General features: G+C 42.7%; 1 protein-coding gene across 1 annotated transcript in view; it reads right to left on the reverse strand.

Moving 5' to 3' along the window:
• RXFP2 (relaxin family peptide receptor 2) overlaps positions 1-22387 on the reverse strand; it is a 1759299-nt gene that overhangs the window by 1166968 nt on the left and 569944 nt on the right. The window contains exon 5 of the mRNA XM_069639740.1: positions 9119-9190. Within this exon, the coding sequence (XP_069495841.1) occupies positions 9119-9190 (72 nt within the window). The remainder of the gene's footprint in view (positions 1-9118; positions 9191-22387) is intronic.

Genomic DNA, 22387 nt, shown 5'->3' on the forward strand with positions numbered 1-22387 from the left:
AGAAGTACAAACTGAGCACCCCATTCCCCACATGGTTCGCATCCCCTACGGAGATGAAGTCGACCGACTATACCACATAACCATTGTCCCACCACCAGACCCTGAAATTTATAAGGAAGTATGGGTAGATTTGGCCGGGTATGGGGGCTGCATTTATATGACATGTACTCCGGAAGAGTATGCATGAGCAGGAGAAACCTCATGAAATGTGTGCAGGGCATGGATGCCGATAAAGGAAACAACCCCATATGAAGCTGCGGTAAGTACGGAAAACGAGCACAAATATGGGGAAGAATATGTTACTGTGGAAGTAAAGAAAGGGGAAATGTTGGGATGGAAATGAGTCTGTCTCACCCCGCTAGGCACTTTAGAGTGAGGCGAATCCCATAAGTAGCCGTGTGATATAACAGGGGGGAGAAGGCCATGCTAAGACAACCAGCACAAACATAATATTGGGGAAATAACAGATACATAATCGTAGGGCATATATATATTGAGATGTCATTTTGTAGTCATGGAAGACACAGGCAGACCTACATGGCTGCTTGGTGTAGCATAGGCCCGTGGAAGAGACGTGATCAGACTCGAAGAAGGAGCGAAGAAGAGCCGCACTGCTAAATTCCCACATACCCCTCCCATTGTTTCTTAAACTGTTGCAATTACTTATGATCCCAGAGAAAGAATGCGCCCTGCAAGGCCATGTGACAGCACCAGGCTCCTCGCAGCATGTTAATCACAGCTATGCCAACTGCAGGCCCCCCAAACCCTACCAGCCATCCAAGAGTAATGACAACTACCACCGACCCGGCCCTAGAACTCTAAATTCCACGATAGTTAGTGACCCCAGCCCACAAGCGATAAAAGCAATGGTCATAAAAGATCTGAACACGCACAACCATTTCACCCCTTCCCATAAATACACCCTTTGTAGTACGAGGTACAGGGAACACACATTATAGATCAAAATGAGGGTGGAAGCCTTGGGTGCAAAGGGGTGCAATATGGACAGAGAATAGAATGTGTTGGTCAGCATGATTGTATTCCTTCTACCCCTACCCCTCGGATGCCAGTCCCTGAGACTCCCAGGTGCATGCAATAATGATGTAGTAGTAGCATTAGTATACAATAGTAGGCTTGTAACAGCAACTTGTGGAGAGTCTGACCTTCAGTCCATGGTGGGATGAGCCCAGCTGACTCACGTGGGAAAAGACAGATGGCGGAGACCGGAACCAATCATAGCCTGGCATCCTCTAGGGTGCAGAAGCATCTATATGGGCTCACCAATCAGCTGTGCGAGTTTAGACTCAATGTGATGACGTTGTTAGTGACGCTGTGGACTCTTATAATGTACTGTTCATGAAAATTTAGGCAGAACGTTCTCGAGCAGCAGAGTCCTCTGCTGACACCCTTGCCTTTTGTACAATTAAACCTTGTTATCCTTGCAAGCAAGCTCTTGGCCTTTTTCCCTAGAGGGTTGCATTATTTTTGGCGTGAGCGTAAGGAGACTTACCTTTACAATGTTTCCACTATTTTTGGTTGATGACACAAACTACATAATGGGCTCTCCCTATGCACTTTGTTTCTAGAATTCATCACTTCATTTATTAAAAATAAATTAAAACGTAATCTCATAAAATTTTGCTTCCCATATCAATCAGGGAATTTACATAAATATTTCTCTATATGGTTTAAGTGCTTAGGGTTTCCAATGGAATAAGTGAACAGTTTGTACCCGGTGGCACAATCTGTTGTACACATCCAATCACATACTTTTAGCTTCTTATTGACTGTACTGTGGTATTGGAATAAATCCAAAGAATCGACATTGAGTATAGCTAAAATACTGACATTTAAGGCTACCCAACTATTCAGAGCTAGAAAAGATCAATTTTGCCACAACACGTTCAGTTTAGAGAACAAAGAGTGGGGAGGAGGATCTAAACATGTTCCAAGTCAGTATAATCTCATTCCCTTAACCACTGATTCTAGAGTCGGAATAGTTGGAATAGGGATCCTATTAGGCAGATGTAGCGTACAATACCACAATCTTCCATAAATGGAGGACCAATCAATTTGATTGTTAGATTATTCTGCACCATAAAACAAACAAGGTGTAATATTGGCTTTGTAGTATTTAATCAATTAATAGAGAAGCACCCACATGTATTATCATTTTTTTTCAGTTGGGCTGAGTGGGCCGCTATGGCCGACTGATTATCTTTGTACTAATTCAAGATAGAGTTCTTTACCACAAACTACGCTGAACTACCTTGAACTGTGTGATCTTGAGCAAAATACTTTTGACCCATTGACTTTGGCCCTAAGCTTTTTCTAGCTGATCTCCTCACTGAAGTTCCTCTTGTTCGATTGCCCTGAGTACTTACATGTTGGTTTGATTTTATTTCTGATAACTTTGACTTTCCCTCCCTTTTAAATTGCTGGAGTGCCATTTTGCTCTCACTTCATGTTGTGAGCTTAACTTGTCTTGAATTTAAGGGAAGTGGTGTGGTGTATTTATGATTGTGATTTTTAACTTGCTTTGAATAGTGAAATGTTATACAACTGTTGAGTAAATAAATATATATTCTTTTTCTTAGAAACCTTGAATCAGTGTTTGCCATCATAGTAATTGCTGTCCTTTGTGTAACTATTTGATACTGCTCACTTACTCTTGAGATAAGTCTGGCTGCTCTGCTACCAATTTAACTGTGTAGTACAGGCTTGTACCAAAGGTGACATTGTACTGTCACTTGTAGTCTTAATTGTGTGTGGTGTTCCCAAAGGGTACTGGATATAATTCTGCCTAACACCCTACTCTTTGTGTTTTAATTGGTACACCTTAGAACCTGGTCTTATTCCAACCAAGAACCCAAAATGTAATGACCTGGTCTGAAGGGTGTTACTGGCCAAGAGGACAGGGATCCACAGAAGGTGGGTGGGAGAACTATAGCCAAGCAAAGGGAACTCCATAAAGACCCTGCAAAATAATTCCAGGATACCTGATCCCATTATTTCTCTTAGCCGGTGAATCCCTGATTTGTTGTCTTTTAAAGAAACAAGTGTGGATTACTTGAGAAGAACATGTAAGTGACATTGCACCCTATTTTTCTGTGTTGCAAGTCATCTGCCCCTTCTCCACTGTGACATATTGTGTGAGAAGCGGAATGGAACATGACCTGTGATACAGGGTAAAACCGAGGAGCACAGACTTGAAACGGTTTGCGGGAAGAGGTTAAAGGAAGCCAAACGTTGTCCCATGGGAAGGCTGGCCTATTTAATTGTCTGAGCAACATTTCTGCTCAGCACCCTGTCTCCCAAACCAGCCCACCCTTACAGTGAAACCCCACCATTCCCCTCTTTACCATCAAGTCCCTAGCACTCGGGGGAATACACACCTGGGTCTACTTAACATTATGAGTCTTGTGTAGTATAGGAGGTAATCAAGTCTGAGCAATCCAGTCCTGCAGACCTAGAGGAAGATACTCTTGTTAATAGGGATAAAACTAGGCCCTGTCTGAACGTTTGAGGGAACCCCTGGGGAAGGGTTTGAACATTTCCTGGGTAACATCCATCTCACAATCGACACATAGGACATTCCAAGAGATTCCTGTTGACTACCCCAATCAAGCAGATGAAATCTTAAGCCAAAACCCGGTAGTGGAAACATCATACGAGACACACCTTGTAGAAACTAAAGTCCTCAAGGCAGAGTGAGAATCCCCAGTCCATTATGTCACTCGAAAATGTATTGAATTAATTAGTGAATCAGATACACACTGAACTGAACATATAAGAGTTAAAAATAGCCCTCGCCAGTTCAAAGTATGCCTCCCAAAGACCTCACCTTATTATATAGCTGTATCTTTCAGTGAAAGACCCCAACTTATTTTTCACCCAGTTGGAAAGAGTCCTGGATGTTGCAGGTTGAGCACAAGAATGATGGGGAAAATATATCACTCCCTTAATAACCAGCAAAATTAATATGCTTTATCAGGTCTTGAACCTGGAAGGGACCATGCTCTACACCAACACAAAGCAGAGAGTCCTGGAAATGACGGCCCATGACCCCAAATTCTATTGCCACAAATAGAGCTGTCTTGAGTTGTAATTGTCTGATACTTCCTGATTGCCATAAAATGATACTACTGGATAAAAGACCTAATAAACAAGCGGCTTGGGGAGAGACCGTAGAATCTGTAAAGGAAGTGTATAATCCCACTTTATAGGAGAGTCTAGAATACCAGTGGCCACTAGAATTACTAGTTTCCCTGACCTCCACTGACATAGTCCCACTCCTATAAACCATCAATTAATGGTCCATAGTAATAAGGTACGCCTTCTGTGAAAGGAGGACCTCAGACTCAAGGAAGTCACGATCTAGATTTGTAACTCTAATCAGTAAAACTGGGACCTTTAGACCACCTTGTGACGAGGAGAGCTGGCCCCACCATCGCAGACTAAAATCCAAATGTTAATCCTGTGGTAGTGCAGGCCATATAGTTTGAGCCTACTCAAAACTCTGGCAGGACAAACCAATGTATACCAACTGTATATGACCCAGCAAAAATCTGGAGTAGGAGGCATCTACTGGCAGTAGTAACCTGAGGAAGAAGGCGAAATGTAAGATATCCCATTGTTGGATGTACTGGCCCATCCAACTGGGGTACCGGAATACAAAATGTTACTTTAGGTCAGGGACACTTAAGCCAAAGCTCTTTTAGACTCAGTGACCCAGTCAGACCTAGTGAAATCAGACCTGGACAGGTTAAAAAACAAGTATCTATGGAGAGAGGACAGTTTACCCAAGGCTGCTCCAACCTTGGAAGTAGAGGGCCAGAGCTAACCCCAGGTGGTAGCTGTTTGCCAATGTTCCTGGCATCAGTGGTCTTAGAAACAGACTTACTAGAGTTTATCTACTGATGTCAGCATCCCAGGAATTAACTAAAGAGGCAACTAAGGTACCTACTCCCCAACCTGAAGCAGGCAGTTTCCTGTAAGTGTGGTATCATGAATGTCACCCTAAGGGCACACCAACCCCCACTATGTAATGTCTCCAGGATTTGTCGCTGGAGCCTACTATACCACTCAACTAACTGTGGTGGGTCGGAAGAAGGAGTCAGACCCATCGAGGACATTCTGAATTATCTTTAATCAAATTATAGAAATAAAGCCTATCTTTCCCTGTTGCTAGAGGGAATATCTGCCTATCTAAAGGAACTAAAATGCTCATGAGTTTTCAGGAAGTCCAAAGTAAAAATGTCCTCCAACCAAACTAACTCTACCTGACCCTAGCACTATATATAACTAAATAGTGTGGATGTTGTGTGTGTGAGGTTGCTGTGTGAATTTCTGACAAAAAAATGATTGACATATATTGGGCCTCATTACGACCCTGGCGGCGCCGTTAACCCCTTACCGCCTAATTACGAGGCCCCTTTGCGGGTCCCGACCTTAATGGCTGGTTTTTACCAGCCGTTAAGGATTGGACCCGCAAAGGGACCTTGGAGGTATTTATGGTACCGCAATTTGCGGTACCGTAACTACCACCTTCCCCATTTCCATTGAGCCCTATGGGGCAAAAATGGGAACAAAGAAGGGCCAATGGTGAATGGGGAATTACCGCCCCACCAACCTTGGAATGGGGCGGTAATTCCACCATTCACCATAGTGCAATCGGTAAAATACCGGCGGCAACCATGGCGCTACTAGCGCATGGTTACCGCCTGGGTCGTAATGACCCCCATTGAGTTTACTTTTTACCCTGTATTGCAACCAGTGACTCTTATTCTTGTGGCCCGATTCTCTTCGTTGAAATTGCTAGAATGACGTGGTATTAAATTGAAAAACATTTGGCAGTACCACAATTTTATATGTTTTGTCTTTTAAATGTTTACTCCCCTTGTTCCCTCCACACTTTGTCTTATGGCGCCTTGACACACTATATTGTTGTATAGGTGCCTAACAAATGCTCAGTACATAAATAAATAAATAAATAAAGATTAAACACACTTCTGTTTGAGTAGATTACCTATGACTGATCTCTTTCTTTATAGATTGTCCTGTGCTTTACGTGCTATCCCGTGTATTCTTGTCACGCCCTGATACTGGTCGCCTTATGGCACGTAATAAACAAATTAAATAAATACATAAAGATGAAACTAGAAACTCACTAACCAGAGAATGGGGACATGTCAGATCCTCGTACTGAGCCTGTCGCACTAACCCTAGCTCACCCCTACCAAGATCATCTGTGGCGACAAGCAATGTAGGGATTGACCAAGTGGTGCCATGATGATTGATATCTGTCCTTAACTCTAATGGGATTTCCCTACCTAAACTAAACGAAAGAAACTCAGGTGCACATTAGGAAGTCTTTGTAAGTACAAATCAAAAGGCACCGTCCCAGTCAGAAAGGCTCCTACTCTATCCCTGTCACTACAATAAACCACAATAAAGTTCTGGTTCTGCTCATAACGCAGGATAATGACTCCCTTCTCCTGGATGTAAAGTGTCCCGAAGACACCAAGCTTTCTCAAAATAAAAGTTCTATACATTTCTGGGTTTTTGTGACACACAAACAAAAAACAAAATAGTTCTACATGATCCTTGTGCGGCTAGGAGAATAACTTTTTTTCTACTACCTGATTCAACAATATTCCTTGTAGTTTTCAGCAAAACCTGCAATTCATTTACGGAGGTTTTCACACATTCAGCTTTCTTTATATTCTTTATTCTGCCCCCACTGGGGTGACGAAGATGCTTCCTGAGTTCCTCTCGACTTTCCTGTGCCTCAACTTTGAGGAGCTGGCCAGGAAATTGTGGTTCAAAGTGATTAACTACTTCATTGGTTTATTCACTTTTACAGTCTCAAGTATTCCCGGTTTCCCGGATGTTACCAGGTTACTTTCAAAATACAAGTGCCTGATTCTAATGTTTTCAAAAGAAAAGACGATGACAAAGACAAAGACAATGGTTTTCTTCTTATTTCAAAAGGGAGTGTTGAACCAGAGGATTGAAAGGACTGGACTCATGACAGGATCTGGTGTCGACCATTCATAAGCTTGGAATAGACTTTTGATAGTGGATGATATCAGTATCAGGTAATATTATCCCCATATATATGGTCGCCATACATAATATCACCGGGAAAAGGTCGTGGTGATATTATATGGGTGACCATATATATAGAGATAGGGGCAGCCAAAAAAAAATAAATAAAGAAATAAAGGAAAAAAAAAGGGTTTGGGGGTTGCGGGGGTGTCCCCCGCATGTTCCATGCAATAATGTCCTCACAAAAAACGGCAATTTTTCGGCGATATTTTTTGCATGGCGATATTTTTGTGGGGACATTATTACATGGAACCCCTCTCTCTCTGTCTCCATTTCTTGACCACCGTCGTTTGTTGCAGGCGTCTTGATATAGCAGGGTCCACCCTGGCGTAACGTCCTGCCTGACTGTATGGTTCTCAAATTCTTCCTTGTCCCTGTATTTATCATGTTAACATTGTCTAACGCAGTACAATAATGTATGGTTTTCGATATATGTCTAGGAAAAAGGAGTTTGGTTGATGTCACTACCTTATGCGGTGAGCAGTTAAATGGGCTATGTCCCTGATTTGCGTCCTTGTCCCCAGGAGGGGAGTTCCTCTCCATGAGGTCCTCCCGCATACTATCACCACTACAAGGATTATTGGTTAGCAGCCCCACCTCACTAGCCTCATGGAAAGGGTATCCCCCTCGAGAAAAGTGACGCTATCTAAACGATCATCACACATCCTACAAGCAGCCACTCAATGCATATATTTATAATAATAACCTGAAATGGCATTAGTCCCCGTTTGTTTAAGCTATTTATGTCTGTTTCTTGTCCATGGGCACAGTCTATGTGTCTGCATGCTAATGTCTCACCAACCGGTGCACTCTCAATCATGCATTCACCTGGCAATTGTAAAGGCACCTTTCTCACTTCTCACAGGGCTGACTCTGTGATCGAAATTGTCTTCTATGTACGTTAACTCCGATTAATGTTACATCCATGTTATTCAATAAACGCAAATGCAAACTAGTTGAGCAATATTGTGATATCACTGAACAATCAATAATAAGACACAGTTCACTAGTTGCATAGATGCATCAGATTCAAATCCACCACTTGCTGTTAGAAAGTACCCATGCAATAGCAATCCGACAGGTTGCCTCAACAATATCTTGGAACGCCAACTGCAGTCGCCCATCATGCTGTAGGAATTATGTCTAGAAGCCCATAACAAAGCATACCTTGAGATCCTAAATCTGCCTCTCAAGGTAGGGGACTAAAATCCACTGCGTGCTTATGCCAGCAACCATCTTGGATATGCTACTCAGATGTAGCACCAATGACACACCACTTTTTTCAATTGTCATTGAAGATGTGGCAAGATCCTTTCAGTTTAACCCATGTGCATATCTAATTTTAAACACTTCAAATGCATAGAAGTCATAGCGCAATGAAGTCTTCCAACACCCAAAGGTCAACCCCGATGTCAACGTACATTTCGTCCTGTCGCATCCAACTTTGACTTTTTCCAACATGTCAGGTGAATTCTGTAGTATAAGGGTCTATAAATTGCAATAGTAAGCATTTGTTTGGTTTGTATAAGGGTATCAATTGTAGCCTCTATGCTGATGACACTAATTTGAATGCAGACAGGAGGATGGACAGGTCTGTCCAATTCAGAATTCAATTCCACAAACATTGAATGATTAGTTAAGACTTGTGATTGCCTTGACAGGTGAAGTGTAGCCATGTGACATAGCTGGCCATATATGGATATAGAGTTTATTAGAATTACTCGTTTGCATAAATGTCTCAAAGACACACTTCTAAAATGTTAATGTACTACAGTGTACTCACATTTGAGTGTTCATTGAGTGGGAGATACTGTAGATGGCATTAATGTTCCCGTCAATCAAGGTAACTCAGTTATAGCAAGATTTATGGTTAGACACTGAGACATAGACACATCTTTAAAACGATATTCAGAAAATAAATATGATACCTTTCATAGTATTTCTAGATGTATCTCATTATTAAATACTTTACAGAATAACAATTTGAACTCATTAGGTTCCCACTTACAGTTTTTTTAATTCTTTATACCTGAAGAAAGCCTCTTCTTGGAGAACCCAAATCTTGTTTTTTTTCAGAGACCTAAAGACATTTGAGAAAGGAAAGGGACAAACTTTAATATTAGGTAATTATTGCTATTATATACCTAGTATTGCCATTGAATGCATGCATACTCACATCAGGACTGGACTGGGAGCCAAAAGAGGCCCTAGAAATAATTTTTAAAGTGGCCCCATATTAAATATTTTGAGGAAACCCGACACTTTTTCTTTGAGAAAATTTGAAAATAAAATAGGTTAACACACAAAAGAGGCCCAGGTTGCAGAGGCCAACTGGGAAATCCACCCCTGGCCGATACGCCTTGCCAGGTACTGCCATTCTACTCCAAAATGCTCCAGCCAAATATCAGCTTTTGTCACGATATGCCCAAGCAAATACTGCTATCAACTGCCAGTCATGTTCTAGGAGTTGCCATCATATCTCAAGTGTTGCAATAATGCATCTTGGCACTCCTTTGGTTTGCTCGTAATGCCTTGAAGTGTCCATATACCGACAACTTGTCCTGGTATTGAGCCCAGGCAATCACACCATTACCCGGTGCTGACATTTTTTCTGTTTCTGCAAGTAATCTTGTCATATGACAATATGACAAGTAATTGCATGATTGCCCAGGTGTTGCCATCAAAGGGCCAGTCAATTATAGCATTGTGAGGTATTAAAGTTAAATACTCAGTTACTCAAACGTTTCGGGAGGAATGGGAGTAACGGGAGGATAGCTCAGGTGCAACATGCTCACCTTGGAAGCAAGACGACACGGAGCACCACAGGTTCGATCCCCGGGTCCGTGCTACGAAACCTCTGGGTATTAAGCGTGTTATAAATAACCTATCATATCACTCTGCCCCACACGACTCAGGCTGCAACTGAGTGACCACTCGACCCAACATGACACAGGCCGCTACTGAGTGACCATTCGGCCCCACATGACTTAGGATGCTACTGAGTGACCACTTAGACCCACATGACCTAGGCTACTATAGAGTGACCACTTAACCGCACATGACTCAGGCTGCTACTGAGTGACCAGTCAACTGCACATGACTCATGAGTGACCAATTGACTCCTCATGACTCAGGCTGCTACTGAGTGTTGACCAAGTGATACATTTAGAAGAGTCAATATTGGACCTATGCGATTTCTCTTCTTTCATTTGCAGCAATCCATATATCCAAAAGTTAAAATCCAAAGTATGACTTTTATCATCAATTTCTTTTTTATATGATGCGAATAGTTGTCAGTGGATTGCATAGTACTTTTGTTATTTAACACTTATTTAGGATTTTCAGTCCCTGCTCAGGACTTCATTACTTCCTCGTCAGAAAAGCAGTATTTTCCAGGTTTCGAAACGTATTTAATGGCACTTTTGCCACGCATTACCATGAAGACCTCACGTAGCCATACCATTGCAAGATAATGCCATCATATGCCATAACACTTTAATAATTTGTAATGCAATTCCATGATGCACCCTGGTATTCACACCATTTGACTATGTTTCTATTTTTCCACAGATGATCCCATGACATGCACAGGTAGCCGCACACTGTAAAATGTGGCCATTAATAGCCCAGCTGATGCTGCTATGATTGTATGAAGAAGTGGAAACGCTGGTCCCAGGAGACGAGGGCAGTCCCTGCACTCCCACTACTCCACTCAATTCCCTGGCCTCTCTGCCTCTGGCAGAGCTTCTAGTGAGGTGACCAGGGCAGGAGGAAAGCAGAGATGTTTGATTCTCGCGGCCCCTCCGGGCCCCTCAGTGCCACAGCCAGATGCCGAGGGGCAAGGCAGTTAGGAGAGAAACATGGACAGGAGAGGCACTTCAGCCCTGGCGCTCTGGAGGAGCCACTGGCAGAAGAGGACGGCAGCATGTCTGCAGTTTGCGTAGCCTGACCTCTTTATGTTTTACAGAAGGGCACTGTGACCACCACCCTGGCCCGCCTTGCGACCAGCCATGCTGCCAAGGCCAGAGAAATCATGGAAGTGGGCCGGTTAGGGCTCCACTCCTTCCATAGAGCCGGGCCACCAGCAGGTGCAGAGCAGGATTGCTGTGCTTCTCTATTGCTCTCCTCTTTCCTCTTGAGTGCATCAGAAGAGTGCACTGGATCTCACTTTCCTACTCCCGTGCTGTATGGTGGCTCAGAAAGGTTCACAGATGGCTCCAATTCACCACTCCACAAAATAGTATTGGCAAATAGGCGGCCCGGTCTGCCTCTTCACAGGCTAAATCACCAGCTAACACTAAACATTAATAATGCCATCCCCTGCTCAAAACCATATGCCTGTGGCAAACTCAGTGGTGGCAGTTTACTGGAATGTGTTGCTTGTACCTGTTACTATACACATCAGCCAGTATGATCTGCGTATGTCTGGTGATAGTTTAGCTTGCAGAAATTTGGTGAAAAGGTAATATTTAACTTTTCTTATTTGGGCATTTCTGTACACACATAGGGGAGGCCAGCACTCACAGGAAGTGATAACACATGACCTGCAAGGCTAATAATATCACAATAAGGGTTATTTTAGATTCTTGGGAAGAAGGTAATTAAGGGTAGGGTTTTTCTGCTTCCACGCATGTTTTGATGTTGAGCTCCCTTGCTTGCTAATCTCTTTGTTACTCTGCGATTGTGCTTCATGTTGGACCCTATGCATATTAAAGTGACTGTAGCGTTTTGGTTTAATGCTAGGATGCAATTCCGGTCAAATAATACACCTGCAGCCTGGATTGCGGATCAGCAGTATAGGTGTTATAATGGCGGGAAGTTGTTGTGGAGTGCGGCTTGGGGGTTGCTGGCTGATTCTGCTGCGAGTTCCATTCATTATCTGGGCAGTTTTGACAAGTACGCGCCAGTATTGTGCATGGGGAAGTCTATAGTGTTGCATTACTACATCACTGCATGATTAAATATGTTTGGGATAGAGGGTAGAGTGGGTTCTACCCAGACCCACATTCAGCACTGTGTCATTGCCACACACAGGAGCTGCATCGCAGTTCCCTATGGGGGAGCTCGGTCAGCCAATGTTTTCTTCTCCTTTCATTGGGCTTTTCTGCTTTACTTAGGCCATTACTCTTACCCCTCTGGTGTGCACCCTGGGACCAAATAGGAACAAGGTCATTTGTAGTTTGGAACTAGTATGGCTGCAGTTAACAGAGTTACACCGGAAGGTTAGGGTTAGTTTCAACATGAACATCCCTTATTCCTAGCTCGCTGAAGGGTGAGGCTTAATTAATATCTTCCCTCAAATAAATGTAAGAAGTGCAGACTGCCATCCAGCCCAAACTCTTCATACGTGTGGCTGGATCAGGGGTGGAGATTTCAGGGGGCAAGCTAATGGCCAGGCATGAGGTGTTTCTCTCTCCCTCAGTTGCCCACGGGGGGCACCATGTCTTGCTCGCTAGGATTTGGGTGTCACTGGCAGCCATGTGCTAGACGCTTGCACACTCCAGCTCCTAAGCTCACCCTATCATCCCTTCTCCTACACACCTAGTTCTTCACCCTTCCAAGGTCATACCAAGAGATCTTACGCATCTTAAACTATAGCAACCATATATGGTGGCCAAGACATTTTCCTACACTCATATGATATGACATGATATGGCATTTATAACGCGCCTATACACAAGTGTTTCAAGGGCGCGAGTGTGGGAGTGGATCCCTGACTGGCCCAATTCCATGATTTCTCTGCCTTTGGCTGCATGGCTGGTGGTGAGGCGGGCCAGGGTGGTGGTCACAGTGCCCTTCTGTAAAACATAAAGAGGTCAGGCTACGTAAACTGCAGACATGCTGCCGTCCTCTTCTGCCAGTGGCTCCTCCAGAGCGCCAGGGCTGAAGTGCCTCTCCTGTCCCTGTTTCTCTCCTAACTGCCTTGCCCCTCGGCATCTGGCTGTGGCACTGAGCGGCCCGGCGGGGCTGCGAGAATCAAGCATCTCCGCTTTCCTCCTGCCCTGGTCACCTCACTGGAAGCTCTGCCAGAGGCAGAGAGGCCAGGGAATTGAGTGGAGTAGTGGGAGTGCAGGGACTGCCCTCGTCTCCTGGTACCAGCTTTTCCACTTCTTCATACAATCATAGCAGCTGGGCTATTAATGGCCACATATTTGTATATTCCCTTCACATCTGTCTGTTGTATGGTCCACTGCCTCTTTCTATCACCTCCACCCAAACTTTACCTTCTCCCATCAACTCCTTCCCTGATACTACTCTTTTATATCCATAGGCTAGGCACCTAATACTATGGTGATGATGGGTGAAGTATACATATTGGATGACATAACAAATATGGGTTATCACAGAGTATTTGGTCGCAATTAAATCACAGGAAGTGTATAAAACCGAAAATATACACAAAACTGATGAATAACTTCAAAAGCTTACTAATGCATTTAAAAGGTGGGGGCAAGAGTATGAAACCCTGCAACAGGTTCACAAATGCACCACTCAGTATCTCTAAATTACATTCCTGTTATTTACTGTGACACAGAATGGTCCTCGCTGGTTCCTGTGGGTACAGGAGATTGCCCCCACATCTCTGCTTCCATTAATGCTGAGACAACCCATGGCTTGTTATGTGACCCTCAAATAACACCCGGGTAGACGAGACGCACAGGGTTATTAGATCGAGTGGGCATTGAACGAATAGATGGAGATTATATGACAACAGCAAAAAATCCTGTTCCAGGATCGCCATTAAGGCATCATGTAGCCTTGGTTACCCAAGTCAAAGTATCCTACTATTTTAAAAAAACAAATATGAATTATGATCTTTAAGGGCTACTTGTACAATCTTGAATCTATCCTACTCCCTTTCGATCACGTGGGACCAACTGCTAGGCAACCACGGTCAACTGAGAGGCGCAATCAAATGTCAGATGTGCTTGAGGAAGAGGCGGGGAGGGGGGCATTGTGGATTTCATGAAAGAGATCATGGTGGCTGGCTTCCAGGAAATGTGATAATGAAGTTGCACTGCAAGTGCTATGCGCTCAGTCGCCATGTCTTTTGGAGTATTGTTTTGCGACGGTGGCTGTGTTCTGCGCTGTAATCCGAGGCTCAGCGACCTTTAGGTCGGGAGCAGATGGTATCGGTCCTATGGGATAGCTGCGCTTATTTACAGGGGTCTGCCCAAGTCTTTGGGGAACCAAACTCTTTAACTGTCGCATAAATACAGCTTTAAAAATAACAAGTGCCATTGTTTTATTGTACAAATACAACCCCTCTCTTTATCTACAGCACACACTTTGCATTTGAAAATCCAAACACACGATGTATGCTTTGTGTCCTGATTTTAACGTAACAGAAATGCCAGGGTCTCAATAATGAAGTCAAAAATAAGGTGACACAGCGGGCAAAAGTTCCTGTTGCTTTTAGATGAATTAAAAGGAGTGGAACAGTGCTATTTCTTCAGAACCGTGGCTAATGAATGATGGGTACAACAATCTCACCATAAAGTCGTCGCCGAACCGCATCATCAGCAGCACGGAGAACATAAAGGGACACTCAACTGAATCAAATGCTTGTTTAGTAGCATAGATATTGCAAGGGTCTGGGCATCAATAAGGGCAGAATGTAAAAGAAACACCATCAATTAGACTGCATAGATTTTCCCAGTATGAACTGGAGTGATCTGGCAGAATCATTTGCCGTCAAAATAGGAGTAGATGGTTTGCCGGAACTTAGTCAGGATTCTGTTGTTCTAGCTGAGAAGAGGGAGGGGGCTCTATGGCTGACATTTTCTTATTTCCTTTCGAGGTTTGGGGAGCGCCCTAATCAAAGCTTCAATGACTGACTGGGAGAGCGCTCCTACTTTGCGCCTTGAAACACTTGTGTATAGGCGCGTTATAAATGCCATATCATATCATATCATACTGTCATGACCTCCTGATGAAGACGTTGAAGCTTACTAGTAAATAAATCTAAGTATTCCTTATCAAATTTAACAACTATGCTCTTACGACCGGAGGCCTTACTTGAAGCAAAATCTTGATTGATCAGGCAATTTCAGCTTCTTCTATAGGAGCCTTCAGTATTTCCCTAATCGGTTCTTCCAGACAGATCAGCGCATCCTGGTTAAAATGTTTCTCAGCAAGCGTGTTATGTTTAGAGGAATTTAGATGTTGATAGTACATTGAGAAAACATGTTTACTTCTGTCACCGCTAGACATGGTAGCCCCGGGATTCTTAATGCCTGATTTATCTCTGCCTCTAAACTCTAGTTGTGTTATCCAGGACAACAATCCAGGCAATCGCAATCCCTATTCTTCTGAGTCATTGCTCTGCAAGACATTCATTTCATCTCACGATGAAAAAGATCACAAAATTGCAGTAATTTATTATTTGATGTCAGGAGATCTTCTTCCCCTAATGCATCATATTAGATCTCTAGCTCATGAAGCATGCTTTCTAGTATCTTCATGTCTTTGCACACTGACCTGAGCACTCAGATCTCTTTGGCAATACAGAAGTCTCACGGAAACACACTGAAGGTCTCCCAAATCATGGAAATGCGAGGGACCATAGCTTAATTGTTCAAAAAGAAGTGGGAGATCAGCTCAGATAGTGATGTGTTGAATGCCAGATCAGTAAGGGCATCAGGCTTGACAAGCCATGATCAATGCATCTGGTCAGTCAAGTCCATTTGCAATCCCTAGAGGAGTCTGGCTGAAAAGAGTGCAAGTGACTGTAAGTTACACCAAGTGGTCCCATAGAGTCAAACCACAAATAAATCCTCAAGGAGCAATCATCCACTGACAACAGGTACATCTACTCCCTTGTGTCAGTAGGCAACACACATAAAACATCTTTCAGTTTGGACATTTCCATATATTGCAACAATGCCCAAAGCTGATTGTGAATCAACACTAGTGTTTCAGAAGTTCTGTCCTGTGTGACGTCTAAACTGTATTGCATTTCCTCAATAATCATCAGCTCTGAGACTTGGAAATAAGAACATTTGGAAAATGAGTGACAAAGGTTTCGGGGTGACCATAGCAAAACAGAAAGGCTAAGGCTGGAAGGTTCTCAATCAATCATAACCTCTGGCATTGCTCTTGCAACAAAGACATTTTAACGTGACGTTGGTTTGGATAAGACAGATCCTTCCTTGATTTCGTTGGATTGTTCAATCGTCACACATTCATGGAGATTCCCAGGATTCTGTTAGGGGCAGTAGTTGGTTTGGATAAGACAGATCCTTCCTTGATTTCGTTGGATTGTTCAATCGTCACACATTCATGGAGATTCCCAGGATTCTGTTAGGGGCAGTAGTTGGTTTGGATAAGACAGATCCTTCCTTGATTTCGTTGGATTGTTCAATCGTCACACATTCATGGAGATTCCCAGGATTCTGTTAGGGGCAGTAGTTGGTTTGGATAAGACAGATCCTTCCTTGATTTCGTTGGATTGTTCAATCGTCACACATTCATGGAGATTCCCAGGATTCTGTTAGGGGCAGTAGTTAGTTTGGATAAGACAGATCCTTCCTTGATTTCGTTGGATTGTTCAATCGTCACACATTCATGGAGATTCCCAGGATTCTGTTAGGGGCAGTAGTTGGTTTGGATAAGACAGATCCTTCCTTGATTTCGTTGGATTGTTCAATCGTCACACATTCATGGAGATTCCCAGGATTCTGTTAGGGGCAGTAGTTGGTTTGGATAAGACAGATCCTTCCTTGATTTCGTTGGATTGTTCAATCGTCACACATTCATGGAGATTCCCAGGATTCTGTTAGGGGCAGTAGTTAGAGCATTCATGGGACATGGATACATGATGTGCAATAATATGACACAAGGTTACGCCATCGTTACAGTAAACCACCCGTGTATTTACCCTGCCCCGACATCCTAATATAGAGAAATACAATGAAATCCCGACTCCCAAACCCACCCTCATCCAGCATTGGTGTTATAATATAGAACTCGGCTGCTGTCAACTTCTCTGTGATGGGAGGACATATTCGGGGAGTGACGGTTGTTATGGGGAGAACAACTTGATGTGGTGCCCTGTGCAGCGCTCTTTCATTTTATCTTGCTAATATAGAAAACCTTTGCTAGAAATGGGTAGCTCCCTTCAGGAGCTGATCGGTAATCCGTGTAGGGCCTATTGTTTGACAGGGACTGGGCCATAACAGATGAAGATTTTCATAAGTACCCCTCCTTGGAGCATCTCCGTAAAGAATATACGAGACGGTGCATTTTGGCACCAGATTTAGCAATATATCCAGGGAGGAGTGTGCAGAACCAGTACTTAAGATTTTGCATGAATATTTGGCATACCAAGGCTATCCTGTTACGCTATGGCCTTGAGTACATGGACCAGTCACATTGTAGGTTTTTCCAAGTGAGGACCCAGAGGGAGACACTAACACATCTTATCACTGGCTGTGCCTCCCTTTCGGGGAAAAGGGGGCAGGTCTTTATGAAATATTAGGAGTATTGACAAGATATGGATCCTGACCCTTTTGGGGAAATATGTTTGGCTGGCCGAACTACTGATCATGTGATAGTGGTAGTGAACTTTGTAAATTGTTTTTACCTTTGACGCTCTGTTGCTGAATGGATAGAGTCTCAATTAACTTGAAGAGAACCATGTACTGATTATATGCTTAATTGTTGGAATTTGTATTTACTTCATATTTTTATAAATGTTATTTTTATTTAACCAATGAAACGTTTAAAAAAAAATAAGATAGAAAAACAATAGTTCATATCTTTGATGGCCACCTCCACCATCATTTCACTAGCGATGAGTGGGTAACGGTGCAGCAAGAGCCCCAGCCGAACAAGCAATCAGCTTGGAGAGGGAGAAGGAAGAACACGTCACCCCTAGGAGCAATAGTTTGAGGTCCCGTTAGTAAAGCTGGCACAAGTCAGTGGAGTCTGTAAAAAGCAGGGTATGGCCCTACCAGAAGCGTGATGGGCGAGAGAAAGGTACAGGCAGCTTGAGGGAAGCATGCAGTGCCTGTAGGTGATGGTGCTTGAGAGGGGTGCACCTGATCCAAAAAAACTATAAAGGTGGATTTACCAGAGCACGAGAAGGGCATGGCCAATTCTGAAGAACTCTCCAAGTAGATTTGGCCACCGAATATGCGAAATACTGCTGAACTCGTGCATATTGTAGGGGGAGACTCGACAGGCACAGTGAAATTACAAAATAATAATTAAGAGAAAGTAAAAAAGTAAATACAGAGTGGGCTGTGGTGGATGCAAATTGTGAAATGAGGAAGAAGAAATAACAAAGCGCAGTAGAGAAATAAAATGGCAAGTCTGGGAATAACACTGCTGGCCACATTTGTGGAAAGTCCAGGAGACCTAATTCTGGATTATGAAGAGTGAAAAGATTTATTCAGATTTTATTCATTGGCTATGGATGGAGAAATGCTTTCAGGTGAACGAAAACAGGCCACACAGATGAATTGTTTGGGCATGGCAGCAGTAAGAGTTATTAACCACTTTCTGGATCCACTCCCACCAGTGGATGATGTAGGTGATAGTCCTTCAAGGGTGATCATGTATAAGCAAGCACTGCAGAAGATGATGGAACGGTATGGGTATAAACAAACATAGTTTTAGAATGATATACGTTTTTCTCATGCAAGCAGTTGTCAATGAACAGTGTGGATGCCTGCGTAGCATACAAGAGCATATTGATTGTTTCATGCAACTTTACTAGCACTGAAATTTCATTACGGGGGACAAGATTCAAGGGTGCTTGTTTCCAATGAGTAATTACGGGTCAGATAGCAAACGACTTGTACTGTCCAGCAATAAAGGGAATGTGTAGGAAGTGCAACAAGAGAGGACACTTTGCTAAAGTATGTCAGTTGTAGGATGTGTGAAAGAATGAACAAGGATCAAAAGTGTAAGTAAACATAGTGAGGGACTATTCCAAGGTTGTGGTACTGATTCGAGCATCCACAATGACACAAAAGGAGGAGGAAGAATGGCCATTTACATAATTATTTACAGAGGTCACAGTAGATGATGTACAAGTGCAGATGTTGGTGGACTTGTGATCAATATAGACACCAGTATCACAAATAGTGTATAAAGCTGACATTTGGAAGTAACATGAAGAGTTACGGGAGAATGACATTGAACCTTCTGCACATGGAGGCGCACCAATTCACATTTTAGGTTATGTGTGGTGTAATATAGGAGTAGGGAACCGAGTAATTAGTGGGAAGGTATTTGTCACATAGAAGGGAGACAACTTGTTAGAGTGGAGATTTACAGATGTATTCAGGGATGGTATTGATCAGAAGATTTAAGCCACATGATAAGATGAAGTGGCGCACAATACCCACTGTCCAGGTGAGGCAAGTTCCTTTCAACATTAAGGAGGTTCTAGAAAGGGAGTGAATGAAACTGTGAAGGGGAGGAACAATAGATCCTTTTGAGGCAAGTGAATGGCTGTCACCTATTGTAGTTACAGAAAATTCAGATGGCAGGATAAGTGTATGTGTGGATATATGAGATGTCAACAGGGCAATTTTGATAGCCAGATATCTTTTTCCTAATATTAACAGATTGCTATCCACCATGATACAATTGAGTTGGTTGTCAACCATTGACCTATCATCTGCATGTCATCAGATAGAGTTGCACCCTGATTCCCAATATATTATGTTGTTCATAGCAACCATGGGGACCTATCAGTATAAACGCATGCCTTTTTTACTAGCTTTCATTGGTACTGTGTTCCAAAGAGTCAAGGAAAATTTAGTAAGAGGAAGCAAGGGAATATATTGCTTCCAAGATGATATTTTGGTATGTTGGTTTGAAGTAAAAAAGAATGCTCGATTGTTGGTGCAGCTGTTGGAGACCCTGAATAACGTGAAAAAGGAAAAGTGACATTTTAAAGTGACAAAAGTTACATAATTGGGGCATGTGTTAACAGGTGAAAGTTTAAAATCAAAACACAAATTAGTAGTTGCAATCAAAAGGGTATGAGAACTGAAAAACATGGATCAATTGAAATCATTCTTAGGACTATTAGAGGTTTATGCAAACTGTGTTCCAGATTTTTTGAAAGAATGGCCGAGTTGAGGGAAGTGCTTAAGGAAGGTGTACTTTTCAGATGGTCAGAACGAATGACATACGTGTTTAATTATATAAATGATGCTACTGAAAAGGCACCTACTTTGTTAAGGTTTGAAATGGGTGTGAGAACATTCTCGACAGTAGATGCCAGTCAGAGAAGAATAGGTGCAGTGTGTAGTCAAACACAAGGGCGTGAGACAATTCCCATTGCGTTTGCTTCGAAAACATTGAGTCAATATGAGAAGAAATATTCAGTAATTGAAAAGGAGGCATGGGCATGTTGTTAGGCGGCAAAGAATTTCAGGCTCTATTGCTGGGGAATAATTTTTATGGTGATGAGTGACCATAAACTACTCGTACATTTGTTTACTACTAGGGTTCAGGCTTGGTTACTTTCCGAATTGCAAAATGGTTAGCGAACACTGAAGAGTTTCATTGTTCAATGGATCAGGTTCAAGGGAAGAACAATTTGGTGGTGGATTGCTTATAAAAATTATTTCCTGTAGGAGTATTAAAGGAAAGGGAAGAGGAGTGAATGGAAATGTGGGTTGCAAGTGTGCATGATCTGGTGCGAGCAGTAGTATCAGAAGAAGAGTGGAAGAATGCGGTAGAGGATGAAGAATTGAAGCATATGAGATATACACAGGAAGAGTGGCTTGACAAACCAGAATGTGAAACGGTTTTTGTAGTGGTTAAGTAGTAGTTAGTGCCATGTGAGTGGGGTTTGGCAAGAAAAGAAAAGCCAAACCCTCCCCAAGATGTGAGACAGAAAGCTGTGATGAGTACCCACCAAGGACATTTCAGTTAAAGCTTGACGAAGTGTAGAGTAAGCGAATGATATTGGTGGCCTGGGAGGGATGACAGGGTGGATAGTGCAGTACAGGATTGTCAATCATGTGCAGACAATGATAAGAGAACAAAGATGGAACCAATACCGTTAAAGCCTGTAGGTGTGCCAAAAGAGGCGTGGGAAAATATAGGGGCTGCTGTGATGGGGACCTATAGAGAGAGTGAGGGAGGAGTGTCACTATCTGATCGTATTAGCAGATTACACATCAAGGTGATTTAAGATGAAGTTTGCCAATTCGGTAACTATCAGAGTCGTAATAGATTTCTTATGGATGTATGCATACATTTAGGATATCCATAGTACATAGTGAGTGATAATGGGGTATAATTTGTGTCTAATGAAACAAAGAATATCTTGGAAACACATAGACTAATAGAATATCAGGACGTTATTATACCACCCACAAGAAAAAGGGTTGGTCAATAGAGAAAAAAGTATTATTGAGTAACATTTGCAGCTGCCATTGGTCAGCGGGTTACCATGGGAAACAGTTTCTGTGGGAGATTATTTTCATATATAGAGATACCCCACATCCTATGATGAAATACTCACTGTTTGAGATGATGAGGAGGAGAGATATGAAGTTGTATTTATGTCCCTCGTGGTTGGGAGGAAAGGGAGAAATTGCATTGGATGAAGGACGGATAATGGAGAGAGTGCACATTAGCGTACAAAAGGAAGTATTTTGAGAAGCGTAAGTGCTCTGTGAAAGATCAAGCAGAGGTGGGAGACTTGTTGAAGAATAGAAAATGCAGCAAGATGAGCAAGGGTGGAATTGTGTATTCTGAACCGAGGAGGGTGATAAGGAATGGCCACATGATTTAGTGTTGGAGGATTTACAGAAACGGAAAGACAGATGGTGGCCAGGTATAGTGGCAGCCAGGAAATGGAGGTGTAGGCAGGACTACAGAGTGATATGATCGGGGCAAATAGAGTGAGAAACGGATGTGAAGAAGAGAGAGATGAACGGTGTGGGAGTGGTGAAATTAGTGATAATCTGCAGAGTTCCAGGTTTAGAGTGGTTCCTGGTAAATAGAGTGATAATGGAATGGAATGAACAAGAATTTTAAGTATGAATATTAAGAATGTAATTACAATGTTCAATTTCAAGGATATAGTTTGATTCTCTTGGAACTATTAATTAACACACATGTCGTAGAATAGAATGTAAATGTTTAGGTTTTATGAATTCATTGAAGATACCATAATATAATAGAGAATGTGTCTGCCTCCAAGTTCTCTGTGGTGGAGGAAAGATTTGAGGAGTGACAGTTGATGTGGGAGAGCGACATGATGTGGTGCTTGGCGCGGGGCTCTTTCATTGTCTCTTGCTAA

This window comes from Ambystoma mexicanum, chromosome 7q (genome assembly GCF_040938575.1).
Source record: "Ambystoma mexicanum isolate Mex_15411 chromosome 7q, UKY_AmexF1_1, whole genome shotgun sequence".
NCBI lineage: Eukaryota > Metazoa > Chordata > Amphibia > Caudata > Ambystomatidae > Ambystoma > Ambystoma mexicanum.